Source organism: Schistocerca americana, chromosome 1 (assembly GCF_021461395.2).
Source record: "Schistocerca americana isolate TAMUIC-IGC-003095 chromosome 1, iqSchAmer2.1, whole genome shotgun sequence".
In the NCBI taxonomy this organism is placed as follows: Eukaryota; Metazoa; Arthropoda; class Insecta; order Orthoptera; family Acrididae; genus Schistocerca; species Schistocerca americana.
In genome coordinates this window covers 273,257,690-273,275,771 of record NC_060119.1, presented here as the reverse complement: position 1 = coordinate 273,275,771, position 18,082 = coordinate 273,257,690, and the positions used below count along the sequence as shown (strand labels likewise).

General features: G+C 45.7%; 1 protein-coding gene across 1 annotated transcript in view; it reads right to left on the bottom strand.

Annotated features, from left to right (window-relative positions):
* Positions 1 to 18,082, bottom strand: part of LOC124621966 (potassium channel subfamily T member 2) — a 700,004-nt gene that overhangs the window by 402,028 nt on the left and 279,894 nt on the right. Inside the window, exon 6 of the mRNA XM_047147499.1 lies at positions 12,221 to 12,315. Within this exon, the coding sequence (XP_047003455.1) occupies positions 12,221 to 12,315 (95 nt within the window). The remainder of the gene's footprint in view (positions 1 to 12,220; positions 12,316 to 18,082) is intronic.

Here is an 18,082-nt window from a genome sequence, read left to right as displayed (position 1 = left end):
CAGGCGCACTGTAAAGTCAGGGTTCTATTTGGCCAGGTAACCGTCAGATTGGTAGTGGCGTAGTTTCGGCATTCACTTCAGAACCGACGAAAATTTTTCGAGAGCCTTAATCGGAACCGGGGAATCTATTTCAGTTTTTTCTGAGAAAATGTTGTTCACTCGTAGTATATCACGTTTCCAGTTCGTAGGTTGCGCCAACCATCGCTGGAGCGATCCTTTGCGCCCCGTGGAAGGCTATCGCCTCTGACCGGTACTGATCATCACAAATTAAGAGAGTAATTGCTTACGGGATGTGTATAAAACTGAATTAACTATTTGTAAATACGATTCAAGGGGAATAAATGTATCTCTTGACGCACATTGTGAGACTTAAATCCATACCTACTAAATGTTCTAATTAATAGATGAGTAAGCTTGGATTTCCACTCTTGTTATCAAGCCTTGGCATGACATATTATCTGTCTGTGGGAAGATAAGTAATCTGCTTTCGATGATGGGTATTTCTTACTAGTTTCGACAAATTACATCAACGATAAACTGCAGATTTGGCGCGCCTTGTACACAAGTGCAGTCTTTTGCCAGCCATCGACTTAAACGTTAAAGGATTATTCTAAAACTCTTACGCTCTCCAGTCATGTTAATATGTCCACCTGTCAAAAGCCTGGATAAGTACCTTTTGCAGCGCGGACTGACGCGAGACCTCCAGGAAGAGTGTTAGTGACGTTCTGGAAGGTACTGACAAGGACGTGGAGCGATGCCGACTTCAGTGCCGCGATCACTTGCGACCACTTGAGATAGCTCCATCGCTTCTATGGCGGTGTAAATAATATTGAGTCCCACGGCAGCGTTCAGTTTGCTCTAAAAGGCTCCAATCGGTGTTCTGTTATCTAAATGACTGCCAACATCCAGATTTCGAGGAATGAGAAGAAAGAAACATCTTTTAACATCAAATAGGTCGCAGTAATTGGCATCCTGTTCATCTGATAAGATTTGCAATGTAATTAATAAATTATTTCAGAATTTTCCAGTTTTAGACAGTAAAATGTGTGCAACAAGTAAATATTTCCTACGGTCTTTTAAAAAACTTCCTTCCTTCACGTTACTTCCAGGTCCACCGCTTGCGGCCTCACGGTAGCGTTCTCGCTTCCCGAGCACGGGGTGCCGGTTTCGATTCCCGGCGGGGTCAGGGATTTTCACCTGCCTCGAGATGACTGGGTGTTGTTGAGTCGTAGTCATCATCAACATTCATCTCCATTACGGTCGGAGGAAGGGAAGGGCAAACCACTTTGCCTAGTACGGCGGTGCGGGTCTCCCGCATCGTTCCCTTACGCTCTGTCAACGAGTATGGGACTTCACCATCATCACAGTTACAGATTTTCGTGAAACATGATGAACTATAATCTCTGTCCTTTACTTGTCGTGGTAGTAAATCTATGTTCATCTACAGCTGGTACTTAACTTCAGCCGAGCCTCAACCTAATTTACTTCTATTTATAATGTATTCATAAAAGCTTTCTATTCTACTTCTAACAAACTACGTTCTTCTATAACAAATAGCAGTTTGTTTATTACATATTACGATGTGCGTTATTCTACATCATGTGGCTGCCTAGATAACAGGGTAGGATATTAGCCCGTCAAAAAGAAGATCAAAGCCAGTTAAACGCAATCTCACTTGTTCCCATATGAAATCAGAGAGACAGAGTTAGCGCTACTTGTTCACCGCCTTGCTAATTATACATAATTTGTTGACAATTCATACAGTAAAACAGGTGTTTAAATGCAGGTGATAAAACTATTAAAATACAATACTTCAGTGGCATACCTGCCTTAACAAGTTCCAATGTAAATCATAACTCCCTTTTTTCATACTGATTCTCGCCCTTGACTCTTGAAATGCTGTAATCAAACTTCTACCATTTTGTTCATTGTCCGTTTAATTTAAGACAGAAGTACCACGTCACGAGAAAATTTTAAACATTCCTTTCTTTGAATGAGATTTTCACTCTGCAGCGGAGTGTGCGCTGATATGAAACTTCCTGGCAGATTAAAACTGTGTGCCCGACCGAGACTCGAACTCGGGACCTTTGCCTTTCGCGGGCAAGTGCTCTACCAACTGAGCTACCGAAGCACGACTCACGCCCGGTACTCACAGCTTTACTTCTGCCAGTACCTCGTCTCCTACCTTCCAAACTTTACAGAAGCTCTCCTGCGAACCTTGCAGAACTAGCACTCCTGAAAGAAAGGATATTGCGGAGACATGGCTTAGCCACAGCCTGGGGGATGTTTCCAGAATGAGATTTTCACTCTGCAGCGGAGTGTGCGCTGATATGAAACTTCCTGGCAGATTAAAACTGTGTGCCCGACCGAGACTCGAACTCGGGACCTTTGCCTTTCGCGGGCAAGTGCTCTACCAACTGAGCTACCGAAGCACGACTCACGCCCGGTACTCACAGCTTTACTTCTGCCAGTACCTCGTCTCCTACCTTCCAAACTTTACAGAAGCTCTCCTGCGAACCTTGCAGAACTAGCACTCCTGAAAGAAAGGATATTGCGGAGACATGGCTTAGCCACAGCCTGGGGGATGTTTCTGTAAAGTTTGGAAGGTAGGAGACGAGGTACTGGCAGAAGTAAAGCTGTGAGTACCGGGCGTGAGTCGTGCTTCGGTAGCTCAGTTGGTAGAGCACTTGCCCGCGAAAGGCAAAGGTCCCGAGTTCGAGTCTCGGTCGGGCACACAGTTTTAATCTGCCAGGAAGTTTCATTCCTTTCTTTTCTCGCCGATAGCTATATCCTTGTTCCCTTCAATACATTTCTTAATAATTTCTTCTGGGTGTTGGGGTGTGCAGGTGCAGATGTTGTGATAATTGGTACCTTAATACAGAGTGTTTCAAAATGAATATACGGGTTTTAAGGCTTTGTAGCATTTACTACATTCAACTTAAAATTATAACCAATACATAAAATGAAAGACAGTTTTTCTCGCAAGTGTTCAATGTGAGCACCATTTGTCGCTCATCGAGTCGATAGGTGAATTCTTCTCAAACTTTGATCAATGTTTCTCGAGAAATTGCTAAACGATGCTGTCTGTAAGGTCGTGTAGATCAGTTGGTACGGGAGACAATGCACATGATCGTTCACTGACTCCCAAAGGAAAAAATCGCATGGCGTAAGGTCTTGTGTGAAAATGGAGCTCATGCAAAACAAGCTGTATGATCCGGCAACTTGCGAGCAATCAAGCGGTCGGGTACAAAGTCGTTTAACGAACAGCGTACTGAGTTATGCATGTGAGGCGGCGCACCGTCTTGCTGCCGAGTAAAGTTCTGTTGAAGCTTCTTCCAACTGAGGAAAGAGCCATAGGTCTAGCGTATAAGAGATTGCTTCACCGAAAGAGAAAGATCCATAAACTTTCTGCTTGGATATGGCAAAAAAATCAATTTAGGGGAGTCTCGTTTCAACTATACCATCTCGTGGGGATTTGCTGATCAGCAGATGTACTCATTATGTGTGTCCGCATTTCCACTTAGGTGAAATGTCGATTCGTCACTGAAAATGACACGATGCTACGGTTGCAGGTTCGAATCCTGTCTCGGACCTGGATACGTGTGATGTCCTTAGGTTAGTTAGGTTTAAGTAATTCTGAGTTCTAGGGGACTGATGATCTCAAAAACTCTCACTCGGTCAACAAGTTCTTTAGTCACTCTTTGCCATTCCGTACTCTTCCTTTTGCGCACAGGTATTCACACAAAACTGTTCGAGTTGCTGTGTCATTTGAAGTATAATTTATAATTGTAAGTTGAATGTACTAAATGCTTCAAAGCCTTAAAACCTGTATATTCAATTTGAAAAACGCTGTTTGTGTCATCTTGTGTGTTATTTGTCTTTTCTCTGACAGTCTTCCCGCAAACACATCACGTAACTTACCACCTGACGGTTTCTGCACGTTCGTAACTGTGCCATGCAGCGTACTATGTCTGCCAGCACAGACTATCCGTTTGGCGTCCACGCATCAACACTACAATACCTGACCTGCTGCCCACGGGAAAAATTAACATTAGTGGCTCGATTGTCCCACGTTTGCTTGTAAGTACTAGCCAACCTACAAACATACTACTCGTAATAGCTACACTCCTGGAAATTGAAATAAGAACACCGTGAATTTATTGTCCCAAGAAGGGGAAACTTTATTGACACATTCCTGGGGTCAGATACATCACATGATCACACTGACAGAACCACAGGCACATAGACACAGGCAACAGAGCATGCACAATGTCGGCACTAGTACAGTGTATATCCACCTTTCGCAGCAATGCAGGCTGCTATTCTCCCATGGAGACGATCGTAGAGATGCTGGATGTAGTCCTGTGGAACGGCTTGCCATGCCATTTCCACCTGGCGCCTCAGTTGGACCAGCGTTCGTGCTGGACGTGCAGACCGCGTGAGACGACGCTTCTTCCAGTCCCAAACATGCTCAATGGGGGACAAATCCGGAGATCTTGCTGGCCAGGGTAGTTGACTTACACCTTCTAGAACACGTTGGGTGGCACGGGATACATGCGGACGTGCATTGTCCTGTTGGAACAGCAAGTTCCCTTGCCGGTCTAGGAATGGTAGAACGATGGGTTCGATGACGGTTTGGATGTACCGTGCACTATTCAGTGTCCCCTCGACGATCACCAGTGGTGTACGGCCAGTGTAGGAGATCGCTCCCCACACCATGATGCCGGGTGTTGGCCCTGTGTGCCTCGGTCGTATGCAGTCCTGATTGTGGCGCTCACCTGCACGGCGCCAAACACGCATACGACCATCATTGGCACCAAGGCAGAAGCGACTCTCATCGCTGAAGACGACACGTCTCCATTCGTCCCTCCATTCACGCCTGTCGCGACACCACTGGAGGCGGGCTGCACGATGTTGGGGCGTGAGCGGAAGACGGCCTAACGGTGTGCGGGACCGTAGCCCAGCTTCATGGAGACGGTTGCGAATGGTCCTCGCCGATACCCCAGGAGCAACAGTGTCCCTAATTTGCTGGGAAGTGGCGGTGCGGTCCCCTACGGCACTGCGTAGGATCCTACGGTCTTGGCGTGCATCCGTGCGTCGCTGCGGTCCGGTCCCAGGTCGACGGGCACGTGCACCTTCCGCCGACCACTGGCGACAACATCGATGTACTGTGGAGACCTCACGCCCCACGTGTTGAGCAATTCGGCGGTACGTCCACCCGGCCTCCCGCATGCCCACTATACGCCCTCGCTCAAAGTCCGTCAACTGCACATACGGTTCACGTCCACGCTGTCGCGGCATGCTACCAGTGTTAAAGACTGCGATGGAGCTCCGTATGCCACGGCAAACTGGCTGACACTGACGGCGGCGGTGCACAAATGCTGCGCAGCTAGCGCCATTCGACGGCCAACACCGCGGTTCCTGGTGTGTCCGCTGTGCCGTGCGTGTGATCATTGCTTGTACAGCCCTCTCGCAGTGTCCGGAGCAAGTATGGTGGGTCTGACACACCGGTGTCAATGTGTTCTTTTTTCCATTTCCAGGAGTGTATAACTACTAAACTGAAAATGAAGTAAATTCTGATGTAAGGTTGTTTAGTACACTGTCCTCAGTCGCCAAGAGAAATATCTGCACTTATACCCCTAACACCCTGATTCTACAAGATGGGAAAGACTCCAGAATACCACCATTGTTATAGTTTTCCATTTTCCTTTAAAAGCAAATTATCTTAACCTGATTCACAAGTGTAGGGATGGCGGACATCTCTACATTTACAACCATAATCCGCGAGCCACCTTATGGAGTGTGGCGGGGAGTACGTTGTGTGTAGCTGCCATTACCTCTCCCCCCCCCCCCTTTTTTTTTTTCTTCTTCCAGTCGCTAAAGGTTCGCGATATGAACAATTCCCGATAAGTCTTAGTGTGACCTCCAATCTAACTTTTACCTTCATGGTAAACGTAGAAGGGAGTAATATACTGGCTGACTTTTCTCCGAGGTTACTCTTTCGGAATTTTAAAAAGTAAACCGCATCGTGACGCGCAACGTCTCTGCCCCTGCATCTGGAAGAGCATCTCTGCAACACTTTCACACTTACTCAGTGAAACTGTAATGAAATGCGTTGCTCTTATTTGGATCTCTGTTTTCTTTATAAATCCTATACGGCACAGATCTCAAACTGTTGTGAATTATTCAAGCGTTGGTCTAATTGCGGTTTTGTTAGCTATTCCCCTTGTGGCTGGATTCTACATTCTGATGATTCATCAAAAGAATCTATCTGGTATCTGCCTTACCAGCGATTGTGTGGCCGTCCCACTTCACATCGTTCCATACACATGCTCCTAGATATTTTATCGATGGGACTACTTCCAATGATTCTTCTGCAATGCTAGTTATACAATACTAGTTACTAACAACCTTCCACACTGAGCACGTCCGTATCTCATCACTGACCTCTAGTATCAGCCGCACGTAGTTGACGTCAACAAGTGTATGGGCCTGAAGATGACGTTGTTACAACGTTGAAACTAGTTGCCAAAATAAAATCGACACCTTAAATACAGCTGGAGGAATTTCTAAGTTTTTAATGTAAATTTATACCAGGTGACGTCCCACTGTCCTCCATTTCAACTACGAATGTACGAAGAATAATGGATCAATCTGTCTATTTATACGCAATACGCTAAATTTGACTTTTTTGAGAGTCAGCTGCGAACCCCCACACCATACATTGATCCTAAAAAGGACGCATCACACCACGAACGAGTGATCGGAATGCGACGGAAATCGGTGGAAGTGATGTTCGTGTATAGACAAACAAATGATAACAGTTTCAGGAAAATTGGTTGATCTGTTCAAGAGCTTCACAAACTGAGCAAGTCTACCTCTGACCTCTATGCAAGCCTGGTATTGATGCATGTCAATGAGCAAGAGAAGAAAAAAGCTGCTGGAGGGAACGTCCTAGTTTGGGAGCAGATGCGAGTTGTGATGTCACGGCCAGAGCATAACGGAACGCTCTTAAAGTGACCCATGGCGAGGGACAACGAACACGCTGGGTGACTCATCGAAGAGGGCGGGTAGCGAGCCACCGGCGTGGTATGGAGAGAATCTTCAGAAAACTGTGTTGGAGAATTTCTAGATGGATACAAACAGACCAGCGACGCAGTCGATCACGTGAATTGCGCGTGATACGCTCATGATGTACGCGTGTAACTTTTAGGCGTCTGGAGCGGGCACAAAATGTCCAGTTGGCTGAAATGAACTTGGAAGGAAGAAAGTACCGAAATTTCGACGCAGTTTGAAGAGTAGGCACGTTGCGATTGGCAGAGATAGTTTCCACAAGATGAAAGGAACGCTCCTATTGGTCGGAAAAAGCCGTAACGTGGAGCATGAAAGGACCCAGATGGGGGACAGTTTTGCTACGAGAGACACAAGATCGAAAATTTCAGGGACTCTCCTCTGAACCAGCGCCAAGTGCAGAACGGGGCGCATCACACTCTGTACGATGCCAAAAGATGAATTTTCTGTGAACACTGCGTTCACTTCGGCTGACATTCAGCTAGATATTAGCTGTAGCGTCATTGATCTCCAACAGCGGAGAAACGAAATAGCCACGTAGATAACTGTTCTTGTGAGAACTGAGAGGGTGTTGTAATATGCACGCCGCTACATCCATGCGCGTGAATATCGCAATATTTCAAGACTAGGAATGAGTGCATGTTTTCTTGCCTAACGAGAAACATAGGACAGTTTCTGCTAATAAAATCAGCAAAGATTTTGATTAGCTTTTATAGGACTTTCAGAGGACGAGAGCAGCCATGCAACTGACAGCTCATCACAGCTAAGGTAAATACCGCTCGCAGAGACGTAAACTCGTCGGTTCACCAGCTTGCGTCCACTGTGAACTCGAGCAACCTTGAGTAATCTTTTGCTCAGCTTCTCACAAAAACTAACCATCCTCCGTATACGTGATTGTCATCCTAAATAGTACCGAACTTAGAACTGGAATCAGATGCTCCATCGTAATATTGGCCAACTTACGATGTTGTAGTAAGAATAATTTTGTAAAGAACCTTCTGGTTAAACTTTGATATTGTTGTGTTCAGAGTTATTTCGATTAAACAGGACGAAATGCGTTATCTTGACCACTGTCCTAACATTGTCATGTTACAACCTATGTAAATTCGTGTATTTTTTGGACAATACTCGTGAATTAAAAACAATTTGTGTACAGCTAACACCGTTGTGCTCTGTCATAGAATAAGGGTCCACTCCTTACCAGAGTCATTTATTCTATACACGCTAACGCACTCACAGGGTGTTTTAGCTGATGTCTGACGATAGAGAAAAGGAGTGGAGTGTCAAATCCTGAGGGATGTCGTGATACATTCAGTCACAGTGGCTCAATAGATCGTCAAGATCCCGATCTCGTGAGAGGACCCCTGCCCATAATACTCCAAATGCTCTCAGTTGATGAGGAATCCCGTGGCCTTGTTAGCCAAAGTACGGTTTGACAAGCACGAACACGAGCAGTAGAAACACTCTGAAATGCAAGCCCAGGACGGCTTGCCATGAAGAGCAACAAAACGGGGCGTAGAATGTCGTTGATGTACCGCTGTGCTGAAAGGGTGCCGCGGCTGACAACGAAAGGGGTCTTGCTATGAAATGAAATGAAATGGCGCCCTGGAGCACCACACCTGGTTGTCGGGCCACATGGTGGGGGACAGTCTGTTTGACATCCTACCAATGTCTGGAGCGTCTCCGAACACGTCTTCGACCTGGAATCTCATTGACTGGAGTCCTGCTTCGAATTAAGCGCCGAAGAGCAGCGAAGACGCCTCTGAAGACGCTCCGGAGGGCGGTGGGATACCAACCTGAATCTACCGATTTCCGACCCATTCGGATAATTACCTCGTGGAGCGGTTTTCTGTCTTACTGTAAAAAATACGAGGGGCGTTTGAAGAGTCCTTGCGAAGTCCGAGAGATGGCACCACCGGCGCATATCGAGGTCATATTTAGTTAGTAGCATCTTTGGAAAGAACGCACACCAAGTTTCAGGTGCGTGAGATTGCTAGTGCTGTGGGCATCTTGAATGAACGGGTACATAATATTTTGCATAAACATTTGGACATGAGAAAGTTGCCCGCAAGTTGCGGTCCGCGATTTCTCAAGCTTGACCAAAAACGGAATCGTGTGAAGTGTTGCAAGGATGGTTTGCAGCTGTTCAGGAAGAATCCGCAGGACTTTAAGCGTTGTTTCGTCACTGTGGATGAAACATGGATACATTACTATACTCCTGAGACCAAACAAAAGTCTAAACAATGGGTTACCAAGGGAGAATCTGCACCAAAAGAGGCGAATATCATTCCTTCGGCCGGAAAGGTTACGGCGACTGTCTTTTGGGATTCGCAAGGGATAATCCTCATCGACTATCTGGAAAAGGGTAAAACTATTACAGGTGCATATTATTCATCGTTATTGGACCGTTTGAAAACCGAGCTGCAAGAAAAACGCCGGCGATTGGACCGCAAAAAAGTCCTTTTCCATCACGACAATGCACCAGCACACACCTCAGCAGTTGTGGACGCAAAATTAATGGAAATAGGATGGCAACTCGTTTCACATCCCCCCTATTCTCCAGACTTGGCTCCTTCGGACTACTATTTGTTCCCCAATTTGAAGAAATGGCTGGCGGGACAAAGATTTTATTCAAACGAGGCGGTGATTGCAGCAACTAATAGCTATTTTGTAGACTTGGACAATTCCTATTATTCGGACGGGATCAACAATTTAGAACAGCGTTGGACGAAGTGTTTAAGTCTAAAAGGAGACTATGATGAAAAATAAAAAAGGTTTACCCCAATCACGTAAGCAGTTTTTGTTTTTGCACGGACTTTTCAAACGCCCCTCGTAATGCTTCTATTATCATGTCGTAACACAGGAAGAGGAAAGACAGTGGGTTTAAAGTAATTTTGTAATTTCCGAGTGGTGAGGAGCAAACGCAGAAAGACAAATTTCCAGTGAAGGCAGCTCGCTGACATGGGTAGCGCCAAACACTGTCGCAGCACTCCAAGTGAGGAAAACAGGCATATCGTAGCTTACCGAGGCCGAACACGAGCATCTGACAGCGAATTCCCTCTGAATTCAAAAACATGGGCTTTTAAAGAATCGTGGTGGCGCACTATCCCTCTCCTCCTGTAGTCGACCCACCAATCCAACGGCACTTAACAAGTTTCGGCCAATATTGGGAGTCGCGCCTCTGGCCGACCACATTTAGATTCTTCCCCTGCTCCCAGTCGGTAGGTAGGGATACTTCTGGATTTTATATTAAGAAACGCCAAGTTTGGTATCAACAGCGTTCAGCTGAAAGCTAAACGTCTCTGCCACTCCTGTTATGGCCAGCAACAACAGTGTTTTGCGCCACTTGGCCCCGCCCTTCGTCCTTTCGTGGTTAGAGGCTCCTGCAGTAGCGCTCTAACCTGTGTAAACCCACTGACGTTGGAGATCTTCGGAGTAAGTGTCAAGCTTGCTGTCTCTACTAACAAGGGAACCTCCCCATCGCACCCCCCTCGGATTTAGTTATAAGTTGGCACAGTGGATAGGCCTTGTAAAACTGAACACAGATCAATCGAGAAAACAGGAAGAAGTTGTGTGGAACTATGAAAAAAAATAAGCAAAATATACAAACTGAGTAGTCCTTGCGCAAGATATGCAACATCAAGGATAGTTCGAGCTAAGGAGCGCCTTGGTCCAGTGGTTAGCGTGAGCAGCTGCTGAACGGAAGGTCCTTGGTTCAAGTCTTCCCTCGAGTGAAAAGATTACTTTCTTTATTTTCGCAAAGTTATGATCTGCCCGTTCGTTCATTGACGTCTCTGTTCTCGGTAATACGTTTAGTGTCTGTGTTTTGCGATCGCACCGCAAAACCGTGCGATTGTAGACGAAAGGACGTGCCTCGATATGGGAACCGAAAACATTTGATCGCAAGGTCATGGGTAAACCGATTCCTCCACAGGAAAACACGTCTGATATATTCTAGACGACAATGGTGACGGCATGTGCGTCACATGACAGGAATATGTTGTCGATCCACCAAACTTGTAAACTTGGCGAATGGGTAAAAAGATTCTTCTACCTTTCCCGATTTCGGTTTTCTGGTGGATGTGATAATCACTCCCAAAAAAGTGATGAAAACATAAGAGGTTGTCACATAAACTGCAACAAATGAATGCAACAGTTTCACAGTCGCACAGTTTTCCCTGTGATCTGTCAAAACATATATTTTTAACGTTTTCAAATTTTTCCGTGTGTAGACCGTCAAACCCTGCATATGTCCAAGTAAATCTGAGTGTGTCATGGAATTTTGGAGAGCGAAGTTGATTATGTGTGAGTGCCTGAAATTTGATAATTGACACACGATCACGTAAACAATACTGCTCTGTGTACCTGTGCAGCTTCGCAAAATCATAAAATCTTTTCACAAACTATTTCACTTGCCGTCCCCATACTACGGCGCAGTTACGTCGCATCGGACGGACGGACGGACAGATAATAATTGTCTGAAAATAAAAAATTAAACTTTTTACTCGAGGGAAGACTTGAACCAAGGACCTCTCCTTCCGCAGCTGCTCACGCTAACCACGGGGCCACGGCGCTCCTGAGCACACACTATCCTTGCTGTTGCCACACATAGACTACTCAGTTTGTATATTTTGCTTATGTTTTTCATAGTTCCAGCCAACTTCTTCCTGTTTTCTCGATTGATCTGTGTTCAGTTTTTCAAGGCCGATCCACTGTGCCAACTTATAACTAAATCTGAGGGGGGTGCGATGTGGAGGTTCCCTTATAAGACGTGCCGTTTCGTGGCGTCTTCCGCTGCGATGCCTTACAACAGCGGGAAGTCGGTGGATGAAATGCCACTTAATTCTCTGAAGTGAAACTTTCCTGCGACAGCCACCCAGAGCGTCTGAAGTTTGCACGGCACGAGTGTTACTATTTAGCTCTGGTAATCTGAAGGCTACCGCTTTTTCCTGCTCTCTGCATTGTGTCCCTAATTTCCTGTCTTGGAGTTCCCTCGATGGCTCCCAACAGCCTTCAGCGTGACAACGTACAAGTAATTACATCGTCAATATACGACACTATACGAAGCTTAGTTGTTCCTGTGTGTTCGCTGGTGGCATCTTCAAGTCACCTAAGCGGAACCTGTGAGAGTGCAGCGTGCACCACCTACCTGGTAAAGACGAGGCACAGCAGCGTCGCCGACAGGATCATCAGCTGCTGCGACAGCGCAGACTGCGACTTCTGCATCGCCCGGTGCAGGTCGTTCTGTCAACAACGAATACACAAGTCAGCAAATTCCAGAAATAGGAAGTACTAGGTGTTAATATGATGCGTGTTGTTGAACTTGTACGCGTTGTTCTTTCATAAGTGATGCAGGGGTTATTACACTGAGGATTATATGGCACAGTATTAGTGAAAAATGTGGCACAATATTATTGGAAACATGTTGTCGTTTAACTCCTGAGGAAGAAGTCAGCGTTCTCTTTCACCCATATCGTTTTTAAGTACACGAGATGGACACGGAGGCTACATCAGCAGAAAGCTAACGGAAATCCACAGTGCAATAGTTGACACTCGCTTCTCTTTAAGAGTGGACCGCACTTTTCTTGCAGGTGTAACTGTTCGCTTGGTATTAGTGAGAGCAGAAACCGTGATCCACGGCCGGAAGGACTGAAAATATTAACAAAAGTATAATGAGAAAATCTCTTGACAGGTTATGTTCGACAAAGTCGTCGTGCTGTATGCGAAGACACTGAGACCAAAGGGATTCTACCACTGTAATTATTCCGACCTATGACAAATTATTTAAACAGGAGAAAAATTCTCTGCGCGATGAGTCCATCACCCTTTGCCAGCTGATCATAAGTAGAAACAGGTGAACTTAGCAGCCTTGGTAAAATCATTGTGTTACGTTGGAGGTGAAATACTTTCGCATCAAACTGACTCTGCTTATGAATTAGATTAGAACTGAAATCTAATTTTAAACTATAGTTCACTGAGTGGAGAAGTCCAGATGTCCAAAAACGAAACGGGTTAGACAAGCTCAGTCAAAATTCACGTATGCTTTTGATTATCTAGGAACAATCATAAAAATTACGGTTACCACGGTAACAAAATAAGGTCGCGGTGACTCGAGTCTGGCTTATCCGTTTTTCATAACAGGCATGTAAGATCAAAAGATTTCAATTATTCTCAAAACTGGAACAGTCTGTGGGCTGTTTCCTTTCTCAAAAGAGTTTTTTGGTGATACTATGCTAATCAATCCAAAGGTGAACAGATATAGTATCTTGGATGGATTAGGAAAGCTTCCAAGACGTAGAAGGACTGTCGTTGAGAGGGAGCGAGATCAGCAATGCTACGCAGTTACTAAATATGTATGAGAATTGGATATACCTGTATCACAAACTCGTTCCCCCTCTCGCTGTCCATCGTCCCCTCCTCCTTCTCTACGGCCATTTCCCCACTCCACATTCCCCACTCCCCTCTCCTACTTTCTGTCCATCTCCTCCATCTCCCCTGCTCACCTCTCTCTGACCTTGAGCCTTGCTTATTGTTATTGCAAAAGAAACCTTTAATGGGATTTGAAGTCGCTTAAAGTCAATGGATCAACTGTTGGGATCATTGGTAAACAGGATATGAGAGACTTCTCTCCAGCTGACGGAACAGTGGGGACAGTATTTCGTATATTTTTGATCTGATAATGGGAAAGATTACAAAATTTTGGGCGGTTCAGACTCCATACCAGTATTCTAATCATAAGCCGATAATACATAAATACAACTTTCCTTTTTCCTGTAAAACTGGCGGCGAGGAAGAAAACAAAATAGCACATTGTTGTGTATACAAGTTTTGTTTAAAATTATGTATGTATTTGTAACGAGGAAGAATATATATGGGAGAAACAATTTGTCTAATGGTTTACATGTCCAGCTATTGTAGTTAAAACTGACGGAAAGAAAGAAAGAAAACGGAACCGCACATTTTGACAGAACAGTACAGCACAGCATTCCCAACTTGAAGCCGGGTTTAACAGCAAAACGTTATTTAAAAAAAAAATATCTAGCTTATGTCCGTCTGAACGTTTGTGTATTGTGTAAAAATCTGGAGTGTCTCGGTCAATAGCTTTTCGAGGTTTTTGGGTAAATCCTTTGCTCTTGAGATATACTGTATATTACCTTTGTCCGTCTGAATGATTATTAAAGTGTCGAGTAAAAATTTGATGTCAATCGGTCAAGCACTTTTGGAGATTTTTGCTGACAAAGCTTCCCATTTATGTATTGTGTGTATAATAAAAATATTCACCCATATTCAGAAAAAAACAGAACACTCTGAACGACTAGAGATAGGACATTCATATTCACAGGACATGTACATTAATATGTTCTGCAGAAGGGATTAGCGTTTCAGCCCTCTCGGTTCAGCATGTGTCCTGTTGCCTAGTAGCCACACAGGGTCTGCCATGGGCCCTGACAACTTGTCCCGTACGTGATGGCATCGACGGTAATAAGGTGCGAATGTCATGTGGTATAACCATCTTTGCTGAATTTTCCTGGTTCCAAAGTTCATCTAGGTTGGTTGGAAATGCGTCACAGCGCTGCATACGTCGTTTCACCATATCTTTCATATTTTCGATTGGCGACGAGTCTGGTAATCTGGCGGGCCAGAGCAAAAAGTTGACATCCCATGACACCAAGAAGGCACAGGCACGTGTTCGGGCAGCAACATGTGGTCGTGCATTGTCTTGCTGAGAAACGGCATATGGGGTATTGTGCATAAGGGGTATGGCTACGGGTCGCAGGATATCGTTCACGTAGGTCACACTGGTCACAGTGTCCTGGAAAATCACCAACTGTGATTTGTATTTGAGCCCAGCAGTACTCCACACCATAAGGCGTTCAGCTGGCGCTGTATGTCTTGTGCGAATGCAGTGACTGTGGCGCCACTCTCCCTGTATGAACGCGGCCATCATTTTCAAACAAACAGAACCTGGATTCTTCCAAAACCACTATCTGATGCCATTCCTGTCCCAGTAACGTCGTTCCACACACGATTGGCACCTGGCATGTTTTTGCACATTCGACCAAGGCAGGCAGAGAAGAGGACGACGCGCACGTAACCCATGCCGCCGTAAACGGCGACTGACTGTCACCCTGATGGAGTACGATGTGTTCCACTGTTGTGCTAGAGCCGAGGGAGAAGCAGATCTGTCCTGCAATGCCATTCGGATGAGGTGTCAGTCTTCTCTGGGGCTGGTCTGGGTGGTGCGACCTGGCCTTTCGTGAATCCTCTGGACTGCCGAAACACTTAGTCCCACCGAGCAGCAATTTCCTTGGTGGATGCACCACATTCTCGCATGGCAATAATGTGCCCTCTTTCAGACTCACTGATTCGACGGTACGGTTCGCGCAGACATCTGCGAGGCGTCCTGCAAGTCTACTCAAGTCACACTGATCCATTACCTTCGGTTTACCGTGTGAACGAGAGCCACAGGCACATTTTACCGGTAGGTGGTGTTGCGCCGCTATATCAGTGGTGACCTTGAACCCGCTGGCCGACATGGTTCAAATGCAAATCATTTCTGTAGAAAATGCTAATGTACACGTGCTGTGAATATGAACGTTCTATATCTAGTCGTTAAAGGTGTTCTGTTTTTCCTGAAAATGAGTGTATGCAGCCCATGTTCTTTCGGACGTTTATTAGAGTATCGTGTCAAAATCTGGAGTAAATTGGTCAAGAACTTTTCGAAATTTTTGGTAACAACGAAAAACAACGACTTGTCTCTCTGTGGTAGTACGAATACTACAGAATACATAAAAGTGAATTCCGTCACATCCCTTCTAATCCGTAAGCCTGGAATACTGCCGTAATTATACCAACGCATTCTTATACCTACACATTTCACATACCTTCTCCCATTCAAATTTTAACCGACTCTGATCCCAACACAATGAAAACCGTCCGGATATTTGTACATCCTATCACGAGTGGCTGCAGCCGTAGTGATCTAGCACTCAGAGCGCTAGACTACGGTCCTGGATGTTACTCGTTCAATCCCGAGTACGAGTGGGGAATTTTGCTCTCTCCACTCACTCTAAGGCGGTCCCAGGTCCGGTATGCCTGCTCTCAACGAAGCACCGGTACTAGAGTTTGGTGGTAAAAGGCGGCTGGGACGAGGGACTCATCACCCTCCACCTGCTAGTGCCGCGGCGAAGAATGGCTGCACTCTGCCAGCTATCAGGTCAACAGCGCGGTGCAGGCTTGTACCACGAACTTTACCTTTTTTCATCAGCACTAGCTCTAGCCTCCCTATTCTGTCCCGTGCCAAGCACTACCACCCCTTTCCATATTTCCCTATTCTTTACACCTTCATGCTATACATTCTGGTCCCCTTTTCATTTCGTTTTCCTACCACGCCCGTCCCCAAACCTAACCTCCTCTTCACATTACAACCCACTTACCTACATGACCTCTTCGTTTACTTCCACACTCTGAAACTTGCGGGCTTTTTAATTAAAATGAATTGAAATGAAATGGTGATGTGGTGGCCCTCAACTACGTACCCTCCCACTCAACGTTGAAATATTAAAAGTTTTTCCCGGTTTCGTTGTCTATGGGTTGGGATACGTAGTTGCCGCATTACAGGCCAAATACTGCTGAGTCTACAGTATACGAGGGCAGTTCAAAAAGTAATGCAACACATTTTTTTTCTCGGCCAATTTTGGTTGAAAAAACCGGAAATTTCTTGTGGAATATTTTCAAACATTCCCGCTTCGTCTCGTATAGTTTCATTGACTTCCGACAGGTGGCAGCGCTGTACGGAGCTGTTAAAATGGCGTCTGTAACGGATGTGCGTTGCAAACAACGGGCAGTGATCGAGTTTCTTTTGGCGGAAAACCAGGGCATCTCAGATATTCATAGGCGCTTGCAGAATGTCTACGGTGATCTGGCAGTGGACAAAAGCATGGTGAGTCGTTGGGCAAAGCGTGTGTCATCATCGCCGCAAGGTCAAGCAAGACTGTCTGATCTCCCGCGTGCGGGCCGGCCGTGCACAGCTGTGACTCCTGCAATGGCGGAGCGTGCGAACACATTCGTTCGAGATGATCGACGGATCACCATCAAACAACTCAGTACTCAACTTGACATCTCTGTTGGTACTGCTGTCACAATTGTTCACCAGTTGGGATATTCAAAGGTTTGTTCCCGCTGGGTCCCTCGTTGTCTAACCGAACACCATAAAGAGCAAAGGAGAACCATTTGTGCGGAATCGCTTGCTCGTCATGTGGCTGAGGGTGACAATTTCTTGTCAAAGATTGTTACAGGCGATGAAACATGGGTTCATCACTTCGAACCTGAAACAAAACGGCAATCAATGGAGTGGCGCCACACCCACTCCCCTACCAAGAAAAAGTTTAAAGCCATACCCTCAGCCGGTAAAGTCATGGTTACAGTCTTCTGGGACGCTGAAGGGGTTATTCTGTTCGATGTCCTTCCCCATGGCCAAACGATCAACTCTGAAGTGTACTGTGTTACTCTTCACACATTGAAGAAACGACTTCAGCGTGTTCGTAGGCACAAAAATCTGAACGAACTTGTCCTTCTTCATGACAACGCAAGACCTCACACAAGTCTTCGCACCCGAGAGAAGCTCACAAAACTTCAGTGGACTGTTCTTCCTCATGCACCCTACAGCCCCGATCTCGCACCGTCGGATTTCCATATGTTTGGCCCAATGAAGGACGCAATCCGTGGGAGGCACTACGCGGATGATGAAGAAGTTATTGATGCAGTACGACGTTGGCTCCGACATCGACCAGTGGAATGGTACCGTGCAGGCATACAGGCCCTCATTTCGCGGTGGCGTAAGGCCGTAGCATTGAATGGAGATTACGTTGAAAAATAGTGTTGTGTAGCTAAAAGATTGGGGAATAACCTGGTGTATTTCAATGCTGAATAAAACAACCCCTGTTTCAGAAAAAAAATGTGTTGCATTACTTATTGAACTGCCCTCGTATTATAAGAATACACACATGAA